This window comes from Seriola aureovittata, chromosome 23, assembly GCF_021018895.1.
Source record: "Seriola aureovittata isolate HTS-2021-v1 ecotype China chromosome 23, ASM2101889v1, whole genome shotgun sequence".
Taxonomy (NCBI): domain Eukaryota; kingdom Metazoa; phylum Chordata; class Actinopteri; order Carangiformes; family Carangidae; genus Seriola; species Seriola aureovittata.
Genome location: NC_079386.1, coordinates 10761434 through 10774375, shown reverse-complemented (window position 1 = coordinate 10774375; position 12942 = coordinate 10761434). Strand labels below are relative to the sequence as shown.

Genomic DNA, 12942 nt, shown 5'->3' with positions numbered 1-12942 from the left:
CACTGGGGTACAGTGGTTAGGACATGAGATCATACATTACATTTACAACAATCAGTTTTATGAAAAAGCAAACTGTGATATAGAGTAATATTATAATAATATAATTTTATTCAATAAGAAAAAAAACATTTGAAATGAAGGTGATCAATAAGAATTGGAGGAAAAAACATTTTATAAACATAATACAAATTTCATACAGGAATTTAAGGTATTAAATTATATCTTCAAAGCTGTACGTGATGGTGTTAAGGCTGTGAAACTGCACTGAGAGTACATGAAACTTCAATCTTTTAGGGCTTCAGGCCTTAGGCCTAGGTTTCATCCCCTAACTCTACACATCGAGATCATCATCTGGATCCTCCTGGTCATAGTCGTCGTTGGCATCAGGCTCATAGAGAATTCGTCCTGAACCTGGGCCTGAGTGGAGCAGAGCTGTTTTCCTTAAGATGAAGAGAAGACAGTATTTTTAGATTGTTTGGAAAAATAACATGAAAAAACTGTTAAAAAAAATACGATAATTGTGGAAAAGTCTCTCACTTCTCTTTACTGAAGACAAAGGGAAGTGCAAGTTTCCCCTTGGCTTCACGCTCTGTGTCAGATAGGCGAAGGTTGAAGGTCAAGTTAGCTGTTGGGTCCATCTACAAAAACACAAAAAATAAAAACATTTTCAGCCCTGCCACATCTGAACTCTTTCTTTATTCTATTGATGCGACACAAAGAAAAGTGTTATATTGCACCTCCTTTTCCTCAGGGTCTGGCTGTTTGGGTCCGATATGGCTGAGCTTGCTTTGTACTGTGACTGTAAAATCCTCTTTGATGTTGAAAATCTCCTCCTAACCACAAAAAATAAAGTTATTGATCATTTTTAACAGTGTGGTAATACAAAATAGTCATCCCAAAGGAAACACTGCTTACATCTTGTATAACCTTCCCAGATTTTGAGCGCTTCGTTATCTTTGCCACTGCTTCATCTCCCTTCATTCCAGGTGCCACAGTGATGACTGAGGAAGCCAAATGGCATACACTTCCCACAGTGCCTCTCTGATGCATATCTGCATGGAGCAGACCAATAATAGCTCTCACAGCTCCCCCTAATGAAAACACAGAAAAGACAAACTTCAATAGTGTAATTACTGGATAGTCTTACAGTTCCACTTTACTCAAAATCACTCAACCAAGATAATTTGACAATAGGATGGTACAGTTAGAAACATTTTTAATAAATATTTGCACTGGTGTATTTTGCTCGATTTTTCCTGAAAGATAATCTAACCTAAGTGCTTTACAGTCATTCTTAAAACCTGGATGCTATACCTTCTTTTATTCAGTAAAATTACATAAAATCTGGACATCACACTGACATACAGACATTTAGAGGATAATTCATCACCTTTTTTAAGTTGCTGAAGAGTCTTACAAACAGCAGGAGGACTAACATGCCTCAAAATCCATGAAAGAGAGTCAATTATCAAGATAGCTGGTTTGGGATGTGATGTTTGCTTGACCAGATGTGTAAGTTCCTCAAAATTGAACTGGTAAACTGTGAAAGCTGGGTGATCAGTCCAGCCAAGGGGGTCTGTAAAAGCATTGTGAAAGTGTAGCCTGAAGAGACAGAAACAGTTGATTAATGGTCAGTTTGGTTATAGGTTAAATACACTTAAAGTAAAAAGGACTGCAAACTATAATTTCCATTATTATTGATCAACTGATTAATCATTTAGTCTATAAATTGTCACAGAAGTTAAAAGTTTCAACAATTCAAGATGATGCATTTGAATATCTTGCTTGTTTTGTTTGATCAACACTTTAAAACCCGAAGAAATTCATTTAACAAAGATATAAAACAGAGGAGAGGAACAAATTAAATTGGAGAAGTTGGTACCTGTGAATCTTTTGCATTTTGCTTGGTAAATTAACTATTCACCAATATCAGAGTAGGTGGCTGTTGATCGATTAATCGTTTCTACACTGATGTTGGTTACCTCTGAGTGGGTGATCCTTTTAATCCATCTCTCAGCTCTTCCTCACTGCCCTCAAAGCCAAGGACATGGACATATTCCTCCCTATATACATAAAACATATCAACGTTGATTTTAGGAAATTAACTAATTTGACAAGCAATAGGACAGACATAACTAACCTGTCACCATAAACATTTAAATACCTGTTCAGTGCAGCGTTGATGAAGCTCTTCAGGAGGTGTCGACCAGAATAACTCGCAGAATCTGCCAATGCAAGTATAAATAACATGACTGTATGCTATTTCTTCGATTCACATAGGTAACAGTTATTGTTTACAATTTAGACTTAAATTCTACATTTTACAACGGCATTTACCTCGTATTATGAGAAACCCTCCAGCATCAGTGCCTAGCAATAATTCGGGCAACATGGTACTGTATAAATAAACTATATAAAGTCCAGGTAGCTTTAGCTAGTTAGCATGCTGTTGATTCACCGCCCATTGAAACGTGAATACCGTAACAAAAATTGGAGAACACTGAAACTTAACGTCAGAAAAACGGCATCTCTCAAAGTTTATAATGACGAGCACTGAAAGTCGCAGCAAGTTATATTTCACAGGAAATATAGCTTTCACGAGTCCAACATGTTTCGCTGGGTAGCATGTTTGGCGTAGAAAGACTCAAAAACTTCACATCCCAGAATTCCTGTAAACGTAGTAGTGATCGCATATGGGAAATGCAGTTCGGCAACATCTACAAGCCGTGGTTGGGTTGGGGCGAATAGCGCAAGAAACTACGTTACCCAATATACCTCACAAGAAACACAACGCTGGCAGCACCAAGAGGCTTCTGCCGCGCACGGAGAAGACCGTGCGGAATAAAGTCAAAACTCCAGTCGTTTTGTATGCGGACAGCGAAGATACAAAAAACTTCACCCGAGAAGTTCCCATTATGGACCTACATTAGCTAGCGCTCGCGTTTATTCAGGGCATTTTACAGTTCTGCCATATTTCAGTGCCGATGGTTATATAAATGTAGTGACGAAGAAAACGGAGCTTTAAGCACAGCACGTTAAACGACAGAGGAATTAGTATTTTGTCGGGCTAATAACGTTAGTGTGGCCAGAGGCGGTTTGCTTTTGATACGTTAACGGTAGCTGTTGTAACGGAACCCCAACGAAGGGGTACAACAACTTCTACCCCACAGTGGACGGCTTTTTGAAGAAGGGTATCTTTAGTCTTACGCGCCCTTGGCTTGCTGCTGCTAAAGTTGGCCGGCGGTAAGGTGCAGCCACGCCGGGGGGAAAGCACAGAGCGACGGCCGCTATTCTCCGGCTAGCTCGCCTGCTGCTTCTGTTTGTTGGATCGAGGCCTTGTCGGTGAGGCGACAATGCTTGACATAATGTCTGAGCACCAAGGTATGTTTTACCAGTATGAGGACCGAGACATTAAACGAACTGTTTGCTTGTGGTGTTAATCTGTTCACTGTTGAAATCTGTCTGTCATATTTTTACGGACATTAAAACTGATTACCTAATGTAAGTTATGGCTAACGTTAATGTTACGTTCGGTTGCGTATGCTGTATTAATAACATGCATTGCTCTTGACCCAACTTATGTTTTGTCGTCAAAATTCCATGAAAGTTGCGTTAAAGTCAATGTTGATTCTGTAGTGTTTTGATAAGATTGATGGTAGTTGGCTAACCTAATGTTAATCTTTACTGCACAGTTAAATTAGCTTGCTAGTTAGTTAAGGCGCCGATCCAGCTAGCTTAACGTTAATAGCTGGATAGCTAACGTAACCCAACCACCTCTCTGAAACACTCCCTAGTTTATCTGTTTTAAGTTAACGTAGCTTTCTTGTCAGACACGAAAAAAATTATTTTTTAACATTAGCTGAAACAACACGGCTGGTTAAACGTTACACCTTGCTAACACTAAACTAGCATAGCTACCGAGCCTCCCACTTCCATTTCAAGAAAGCCAGCGTGATAAGCTAGGTTATCACACGTTAACTCTCTTAAGAATCAGAATTAGCAGTTAGCAATGCACAATTATCATTGTCGTGCTTGGATGCAATTCGTTAAATGTATAGGTAATTGAAGAAACCATGAAACCAGTCCGAATCATATTTGCCCTCGTCGCTGCAGACGGGATAACGTGTTGTTAGCTTCCACTTGAAATGTCAGCTAACGTTAGCAGGTAGCATCCAGACAGCAGAAAATGTCAAGTTAAAAGCTTGGCAGCCAACAGACCTAGCCACCGTAGTAACGCTTTTAAAAATTCAATTGTTTGTTTTATCTTGGTATGAAATTGATCAACAGTTATTCATGGCTGATGACGAAATATCCAGACTTTGTATAAAGTTCAGGCAGTGATCAAGTGACACCGGTTGCGGTTATTGGCAACTAGTTAGAGTTAACATTAGATGACAGCCTTGTCTATTTTCACCTCAAAATGTTATCAGTAAAGTCTGTAAGTCATATAGAATTAATGCGGGTCTTTTAATAAGCTCAACATTTCTGTACTAACAACCTTGGTTTAGTTGTTGAGCCGTGTTAGCACGCTAATGCTAACGTTAGCCCACTTGTGTGTAATCGTACCCCTAGGTACCCTGTGTGTTGGCTGTAAAAATAAGACGGGTTCACTTGTGACTTACAGAATTGTTTTTCCCTCCATCAGATTCACTGTTGACGTGTAAAACGGAACCTCTGGTGAGTACTTAATAATATTTAGATTACTTTTAGTAGTAAATTCAGTATCTTCCTGTTGTTGGTGCTTGTCTAGATTAGCCTCACTTTTTTTAAACAAAAGTCTGCTTTCTGTAGCCCCCAGAGAGGAAAAAGAGGACTGTCGAGGACTTCAACAAGTTCTGCAGCTTTGTCCTGGCATATGCTGGTTACATCCCGAGTCCAAAAGAGGTAAACTGTTTTGAATATCACTGTGGAAGTTACAATTGGAAGTTACTGCCTACCATGCTCAAGTTTTGAGAAAATACCTAAATGTTTCCCCTGTGTTTTCTTGTAGGAGAGCTCATGGTCCCCGACATCATCCAGCTCTGCACACAGTTCAGGGTTGTCAGCAGACGGAGGTGGTGGAGGCAGCAGCAGCTCCATGGGCAATACTTGGGCAGATGGAAGCTCTGACATCCACACCATCCATACATTTGTCCGTAAAGCTCGAGCAAATAAGGGCAAAAATATTCGCCGCATGCACTCTGATAGCACTCTGCTGGACAAGATGCGCCTTAAAGACTCCCTGTATGAGAGCCAGGCCAGCACTAAGGCAGAGCGCAAGAAGGACAAAAAACTGAAAAAGTTGTCACTGGGTTCTGCCATGACGGCAGCAGATAGTGGCAGTAGTGAAGGTGAGAAAAGAGCACGAATCAAACGCAGCAAAAACTCAAAACAGCCAAAAGCGAAGAAGCTCAAGAGTTCAGCTGCTCAAAGTGAGACAGACTCAGAAGCACGGCACACGCATACAGAGGTACGACCCATCAGAGAGGAGCTGACAGTGCATGGGAGCTCCACCCCGAGCATGCAGGGCCTGGGGAAGATGCAGCCTGACGAGTCCATCAGGGAAGCAGAGATGAGCTCCAGTGAGGGTGAGACTTGGATCGCAGATGAAGACATCATGGTGGAGTCAGGTATGTAATTGTGATTTTGTGCTATGAAATTATCTTAATCTTTTTCAACATTGTCTTTTCCTTTTTTTTTTTTTTTGTATCTTATAAGCAAATCTTTAATTCCAAAACCTTTGAGTGTAATCTCTGGTAACATTTTTTTTCTCAGTAGTTAATATATGCATATTAACTGTGTTCTCTGTGTCATCACAGGAGACGATTCATGGGACTTGATCACCTGTTACTGTGGGAAGCCATTCGCAGGACGGCCAATGATCGAGTGCAACCAGTGTGGCATATGGGTGCACTTGTCATGCGCAAAGATCAAGAAGTCCAACGTTCCCGACATCTTTTACTGCCACAAGTGCAGGGACTTGCGGCGGTCAGGACACAAAAAAGACACCTAGAGATTAAGAGGATGGGAGGGACGAGGAGCACCCTCCCTGTTTTTGCTGTCCTCTGACACTTATTTTCTTTGATGCCTACAGCCAAAACAGCCTAAATTATCACCTGGATGGCAACTGTATTGTCGGTTTGTAGGATTTCTTTTGACAATCACAACCATTCTTATTTATCCCTCACCGTTTTTTTTTTTTTTTTTTTTTTTTTTAAACTTTCCCCCCTCTTAGTCTTTATTCTTTGGCTATTGTGAAGAACTGGACAGAAGGCGACAGTGACAGTGGAGAATCATTTATTTTTTACTAATTAATCCCTACATTAATTGGCTTTATTGTTATATACTGTGCTGGTGATCTGCACATATACTTTTACATTTGTTTTAAAATTCACTGAAGGTGCATTTTGACTTGTAAGTTATTTCTTGATGATATTGACAAATCAGTGAAAATTTCCTTTAGTGTCTCAAGGAGTACCATTTTCAGTTTGAAAGCCTTTTCCTCTTGGCTTTAAATCAATGAAAGTTTTACACATTGGCAAAATGTATAGCTTAAGAAATGGAAATGTCACTCCTGTTATTTGTTTAGAGGTATGTCAATTCTAGGTGGGCAGCTCATTTTACTTTCCCTCGTATTTTGGCAGTTTATTTTTGAGTTTGCCTTTTTTTTTTCTCTCTGGTAGTCAGTGGCAACCACTGAACGATAAAACGTAGAGATCTCACTGTAGAATAAGTGATCTTTGAATTTATAGAATCAGCTAACGTATTATTTTTCATCTGCAATTGCGTCTAAATTGCTAAATTTCAAATTGCACACGGACAATTCTTTCAGCAGTGCACTTTTTAAATATAAACCCCGCTACCATTTCCACTGTGTATGTGGATGGTACTGGGAACATGATGAGCTACAGCTGATTAAATCTGTACTTGGCATGTAGCTGTGTACATTCATGATTGAGCGCTTAATGTTTCTCCCTGTCTGGCTGTTAATCAATCGTTGATAGCCATTTACCATGAACAACATTTACATTGAAAGCTGTTAAATTTTGATGTTTTTGTTTCATGTGTGGTTATTGTTTTTCTTGTTTAAAAACTCATCGTCTGAGGGGGTAATGTTGCTGTAAGATGAATGGTTTGGCAGTGCTTTACAATGTCAAAGTGGCTCCGAGGCTTGTTTATGAATGGTTGTAAAATATTTGTTTTTCTATTTCACATAATTGTTTATTTCTTAGCTTTCTGAGGAGCGGGTTTAGAGATGCACCCGCATCAGAGAATGGACATAAGATTGTCTCACATCGAGAACAAAGTTGTAGTTGTACAGAAAATAAGTTGACGCCGCGTAGGTTGTGGCATTTGTTTATGTTGTTTGGTTTTACCATGTGCTTTTCTTTCGTTGGTGGGAGAGTCTTGGTAAGTCTCCAGTAGCAGTTGCACTCTCTCTACAACTTCAATTCTGTGTACATATCCTGTTCTTTGACAACTGTACATATGTGAAAGTGAAGAGAGAAAATACCCAAGCAAAATCTATATTTTCTGCAGTCTGATATTGTTTTCTTTAATTGTAGCTTGAAAAATAAAAGTCTTTGGGAACATAGATGTGGAATTTTTAATAATTTTTATTGAAACAACATTAAAAAAAAAAACACTTGAAACAGGTATTTTCTCAGATTTTATTAGATGTTGGCACACAGCATAGTGTTTGTCATGTTTGTGTCTTCTACCAGTAGAGGGAGATGGTCAACAGGCATCTCACTAGATAGCATGGCAGTGAGTTAAATAGAAGTTAATGAATAAATATGGCACAAATGACAGAGATCACACATGAATTGGCATGTAGAACGTGTGAGGAAAGAGCACAGCTGTTGGATTTTCATCTCAGTCCTGGTAGTCTTCCCAGTCGAGGTCGGGCTCATCCTGTAACAGAATATCAATGCTCAGTTCTTCATACAGTATTAGACAAGAACAAGGTCTTAATGAATTATTAATGATTAACCATTGTTGTACTCCTTATGAGTGGCTCCTAGTGTCATGGAAAATCACGGACAAGCCGTACAAGTTGAAAATTGTTTATGCAAATGATGTGAAATAGAAGTCATCTAAGAAATGAAGAGGAAAATAGACCCAGACATTCAAGTCTGCTATTGAAACTAGGATTTAAATACTGATAAAGATTCAATGTTCATTAAAACTGTGCCAACTTCTTTTCTGCTTCAGCCCTTTATGTATAAAGACTACGTGTTTAGCGACAATGCAGCATTTAAATGACATTATAACTCTGGCTTATTTGCTTTGGAAATAAGTGACATAAGTGTCCACAATGTTAGACAACTAGTCTGGGTGCCTCTTCGTCTCAACGTAGCCTCTAGTGTAGTGGCTTTATTGAGAGTTTTCAAAGTGCATTTTTCTCTCTGTACTCACCTTCCGTTTTCGGAAACTGGACATCTGAAAGCTGCCAATTGAGTCCAGAGGAGCAACCTTCCTCCTGTAGAGCAAACAAAGACAGAAAAAAGAAACTCAGTCCAAAACTCTGAACTTCTGTGATGTAACTATTGTGTGACTGAAAATGAAAAAAAAAAAAACTAACATTCACTTTCTACCACACAAAAACACTTATTTTATTTAAAAGAAAACCCCAGAAAAGGAAGAACAGCCAAAGCATCTTAAAGTTATATCATCTTAGTTTTGTGTATTTACCACCTAAATGAAGAAAATGAAAATGTATTACAGGAAACAGAATCTAAGACTTGTCACAAATTAGTGGAATTTTAGATTTGAGATCCAATTCTATCACATTGATTTAGATGATAGTTAATATTAAAAAGGTGGAGTTATTCACATGACTTAAGTTGTGAGTTAATTAGATTTCCAGTTACCCTGGCACATACAACAGATGCAAGACACATTTTTTAAAGTTTTATTTCTGTGTTAATTTCATTATGTGTGACTAAAAAACTTCCTCCCAAAGTCTGAACCCTTTCAAACTGTATGATACAAGGTTTTCATCACGCCACACTTTCATTCGTCCTCACCTCTTTTCGTTGGCTTTACGTTGGTACTGGTACTGGTTTTGGCGCTGGCGTTGGAGGTTCTCTGTCGGGGCGAGGAAAGTCTCTGAATGAAAAGGGCGACCGTCCGCATCCCTGCCCGTCTCCCCTGCATCACCCACAGAGAGGTCCGAGCGATCAGGCAGGCGGGAAAAGATCTCTTGGTCTAGCCAGCTGAGTTCCTGCAGACAATAATCACATCATTAAAAGAAAAACAGGATTATTTGCCTGCAGTTATTTGATTTGTTTCTGTGTGTAAAAGCTTACCCTTTTGTTTCTGAGTCTGCTTGGCAACACAGCAGCAGATAGCTCCTCCAGCAACAGGTAAAGAGCCAGGATAGGTAGGAAACACCTGCAGCAAAGCATCTGAGCAGAGTCAAACAGTCAATGTCATGTCTGTCATTCCTGTGAGGGAAACAGTAACACAGAGGCGACTGTATGCTTACCTTAAATCTTCTGGTTTCTCTGTGGAGTTCTGTCCTCAAAAGCTCTTGGTGGCAGCGCTGCGTTTTCTGAGCTGCTGACCAGTTTGGAGGGTATTTGTAGCCATGCTTCTAGGGTGGGTTTATATTATGGGACTGGCACCAAGAGCTGTTTAGGCTAAGTGTGTGTGTGTCTGTGTGTGTGTTTGTGTGAGTTCAGAAATGCCAATTACATCTGCCGCCTTGCTGCCTGGCATTTATTGTCATCATTATTTTCAAACCTCTAAAGTCACTCTGAAGAGATCTGAAGTGCTGACAACATGCCTTGACACACGAACATACATATGCACATACACACCGTCCCACGCCCACGCCCTCGTCCACTTTCCTCCGAGCCAAACGAGGAGAGATTGCAGCAGGATAAGGCCATTGTTGAGGATGTTGACTTGCCATGGGGTAATACATTATACCCTCAGGCTGGCGACAGCTAGCTTCCCTGTATTTTCGCAACAGCCTGAACAGGTCTTTAATATCCCGTCATATGAGTTATTGAAGCAATTGGTCTGTAATTTGATCTGGATGATATGGCTGAAAACCAACATTATGATAATAGAAATTTTTCCTAATGCTGAAACATGTCCAGATGGTAAATATGTGCAAAAATACTCAATTTATGTCTATTGCAGTTCCACAATTGCACCAGGCCTAATTCTAGATACATGTGAAACTAATAAATAAATAAATACAAGCTAAAACTTTTTGTATGATATGATCAAACTCCAAAATTACTCATTAATCATCAGATCTTTGTTCAGTTCAACGGATTTTGTTCCACTGTTACGCATTACATCAAAACCTGAGAATACATTTGAAACAAAAACCTTAACCCATTTTGTTTGTTTTTAATTACATTTTGCTTGGAATTGTTTGCTACTTTAGACAATTAAATTTTGTAAATCAGATTGCTAAAAGTAGATGACATATCTTATCAAGTAATTTTTGTCTATTGATAAGTCCTCAAAGTCAGTTGAGTCAAAACAAGGAACTTAATCATTCAATGCTGTTTGATAATTAAATTTTCATGTCATTTTTCATTATTCCATGCAGTGAATCACTTTACTCTGGCTCCGCGTAAGATGCTGACACTCATTTCTGCTAAATTGTTGAGACAAATTTAATTTTGTTTAAAATTGGAAGCAGTACACACATTAGCACAGTAGCACACACACACATTTTTTAAAGCTTGTCTCAAGAAACAAGACTTGAAGGGCTCAGTAATAACCAAATGTTACTTGACACATTAGAATCAATTGCAAGTCGCTATAAAAACCAGTGATATACAGTATATACAGTGATTTTGAATTATTGCCCAACCCTATAAGTTAGTTGTATTTTGTTTTTAAGTATTCGCTAATCTATAAAATGCCCGAAATAATGGCAAGTTCCAACAATAAATATCAGAGCCCAAAGTGACGTATTTAAACTGCTAAACAGCAACTATAAAAACCAGGAAATAAGGAAAACGAACAACTATTTGGTTACTAAACTTAAACAGGTAATTGACAACTAGAGATGATTAACTAATCAATGACTCGTGTATTCATATCTGCACTTATTCAATGTGTCTGGGTTTAAAAGACACAAAGGAAAGTACAGAGAGATCAGAGATTGTATCAGGCCCCCAGTGTGTGTGGCAAACTGGAGGACTTTATCACTCTGCTTCGCCTGACTTCACCGGCGGATAGCCACCCAATTCAGACCACACACAACTCTCTCCACCCCTCAGAAAACAAAACAGAGAGGAGACAGTGTAGCAGGGATGGATGGAGAGATTGGCAGAGGACGGGGCCTGGGGAGTGGGGGGATCCACTCAGCATATGCCTGTTCAGACACGTTTTCACTTTTCCTCTTTTCCCGCCCTGTCCTAATTATTTCTATTTTGGGATGCTGAGGCTTACCAAACATAGAGCCAGTGCTGATAGATCAGGCATGTATAAATAAACCAAGGCAAGGCTGGCAGCATGTCAGCAGGGGCAGAGGCCAGATAGGCTGCACTGATTACCTCCTTTATCAGGGACAGGCATGATTAGGGGCCTCTGCCTGGGTGTGTGGCTGCGTTCTCTTATTGCAATACAGGACCTAATGTCCTCCTGAAGATGTAAACTTGAGGAGAATCCTCCAAAATGAGGACTATTTGTTGGCCCCTCACTTCGGCAAGGGTTAGTTTACAGTTTGGGATTAATATCAGCATCATGTTTAGATAAGTTAAGTGGATGCCGGTGTAATTTGGTTTACTAAAAGTTTACTAAAATCACATTTTCAGATGTCATTAAAAAAAGATGCGTATTTACTTAGTGTATTAAAATATATAAGTTGGGAAACACACTTTTTTTTCTTTCTTTCTGAGAGTTAGATGATGAAATTATATGATTCTCATGCCTGTACAATAATATGAAGCTACAGTTAGTTAGCTTAATTTGGGGAAACAGCTAGCCTGTAGTCTCTCCAATGGTAACACCCGCCTCTAAAGAGCACTAATTAAATATTGTTTGGTTAATCCCTAAATTGGGGTTTTATGTGGCATTTTGTGCCGCACTATTTTTTGGCTGGCTGCAGTGGTTTCCTAACTAGCAAAGCTGATCCGCTGCTACCTTCATATTAACCATAACTCTCTGCTAGACAGCGAATAAGCAATGTGTTCCTCTGACTGCATGTGACTCACCTTTTTGACACACCATTAAGTTCTAATTAACTGTTTTTAACTACATTTTTTGTATTTAATATGCACATGTTTAAGTTTGTAATCTATAAAACAGGCGTCTCAAATGTATTAAATGTATATTAATTGTTCTGAAAAGGGCAGTAGTTGCAGTAGTTGCAGTGTTAGTATATTTTAAAAAAGTAGAATATATGCATTTTTTAACATGATAGTAACTTTTTGCCTTATAATGAAGTTGAAAGTTTTGTTTTCGGTACACTTAATGTGTTCAGTGTGTGTGTGGGTGTGCGTGTGCACGCGTGTGTGTGTATGTGCATGTGCACTGAATGACTTCCCTCTTACCCCGCCCCAGTCCAGTGCCCTATAAGTATCAGGCACCGCAGCAGGTGCCAAATATAGCCTTGACTCAGAAGAGACTGTTCCCTCCACACATGTGAGCAACCTCAGAAAACATTAACAGGAAAAAATATATAAACAATAAAACAAACAAGACATTTGTCAGATTGAATTAGTCCAGAAATGTCATGTCTGTTCAGCCATTTGTGCTCCTGTTGGTCACAGAAACACTGACAGACCAACACATGAACTGATCAAAAGGGATCATTGTCAGTAGTGATTAAAAGGGATAGTAGACATTTGGACTTGTCGCCACAGAAAAAGCACAGTTGTAACTAATGACATTAACATACTTATACAGGAGGAGAAATGTAGAGATCTCCTTTTACCACAAGGCAGTTAATCAGTCACCAGTCGTTTAATTGGTTAATCAGTTGTGTGT

The 12942-nt window shown here is 39.2% G+C and overlaps 2 protein-coding genes across 2 annotated transcripts; one reads left to right on the top strand and one right to left on the bottom strand.

Moving 5' to 3' along the window:
- Window positions 1-85: 85 nt before the first annotated feature.
- elp5 (elongator acetyltransferase complex subunit 5) lies at window positions 86-2657 on the bottom strand. The gene is made up of 8 exons (XM_056368767.1): window positions 2338-2657; window positions 2165-2225; window positions 1983-2063; window positions 1391-1602; window positions 916-1091; window positions 738-833; window positions 538-638; window positions 86-440 (listed from the first exon to the last, which is right to left on the bottom strand). Exons 1-8 carry the CDS (start codon window positions 2390-2392, stop codon window positions 332-334), a joined length of 891 nt encoding a protein of 296 aa, XP_056224742.1. The 5' UTR covers window positions 2393-2657; the 3' UTR covers window positions 86-331.
- Window positions 2658-2780: 123 nt separating this feature from the next.
- phf23b (PHD finger protein 23b) lies at window positions 2781-7573 on the top strand. Its single transcript, XM_056368765.1, has 5 exons — window positions 2781-3381; window positions 4646-4677; window positions 4792-4884; window positions 4991-5609; window positions 5799-7573. Exons 1-5 carry the CDS (start codon window positions 3354-3356, stop codon window positions 5990-5992), a joined length of 966 nt encoding a protein of 321 aa, XP_056224740.1. The 5' UTR covers window positions 2781-3353; the 3' UTR covers window positions 5993-7573.
- Window positions 7574-12942: the final 5369 nt, after the last annotated feature.

What these genes read in the sequence shown, in the direction of transcription:
- elp5 (XM_056368767.1), bottom strand. Translation starts at nt 2,392, where the DNA reads ATGTTGCCCGAATTATTGCTAGGCACTGATGCTGGAGGGTTTCTCATA. An exon ending in AGGGTTTCTCATAATACGAG is followed by an intron (nt 2,226 to 2,337) that starts GTAAATGCCGTT and finishes TTGCATTGGCAG; the next exon opens with ATTCTGCGAGTTATTCTGGT. An exon ending in CTGGGAAGGTTATACAAGAT is followed by an intron (nt 834 to 915) that starts GTAAGCAGTGTT and finishes TTTTGTGGTTAG; the next exon opens with GAGGAGATTTTCAACATCAA.
- phf23b (XM_056368765.1), top strand. Translation starts at nt 3,354, where the DNA reads ATGCTTGACATAATGTCTGAGCACCAAG. An exon ending in ACATCCCGAGTCCAAAAGAG is followed by an intron (nt 4,885 to 4,990) that starts GTAAACTGTTTT and finishes GTTTTCTTGTAG; the next exon opens with GAGAGCTCATGGTCCCCGAC. An exon ending in AGACATCATGGTGGAGTCAG is followed by an intron (nt 5,610 to 5,798) that starts GTATGTAATTGT and finishes GTGTCATCACAG; the next exon opens with GAGACGATTCATGGGACTTG.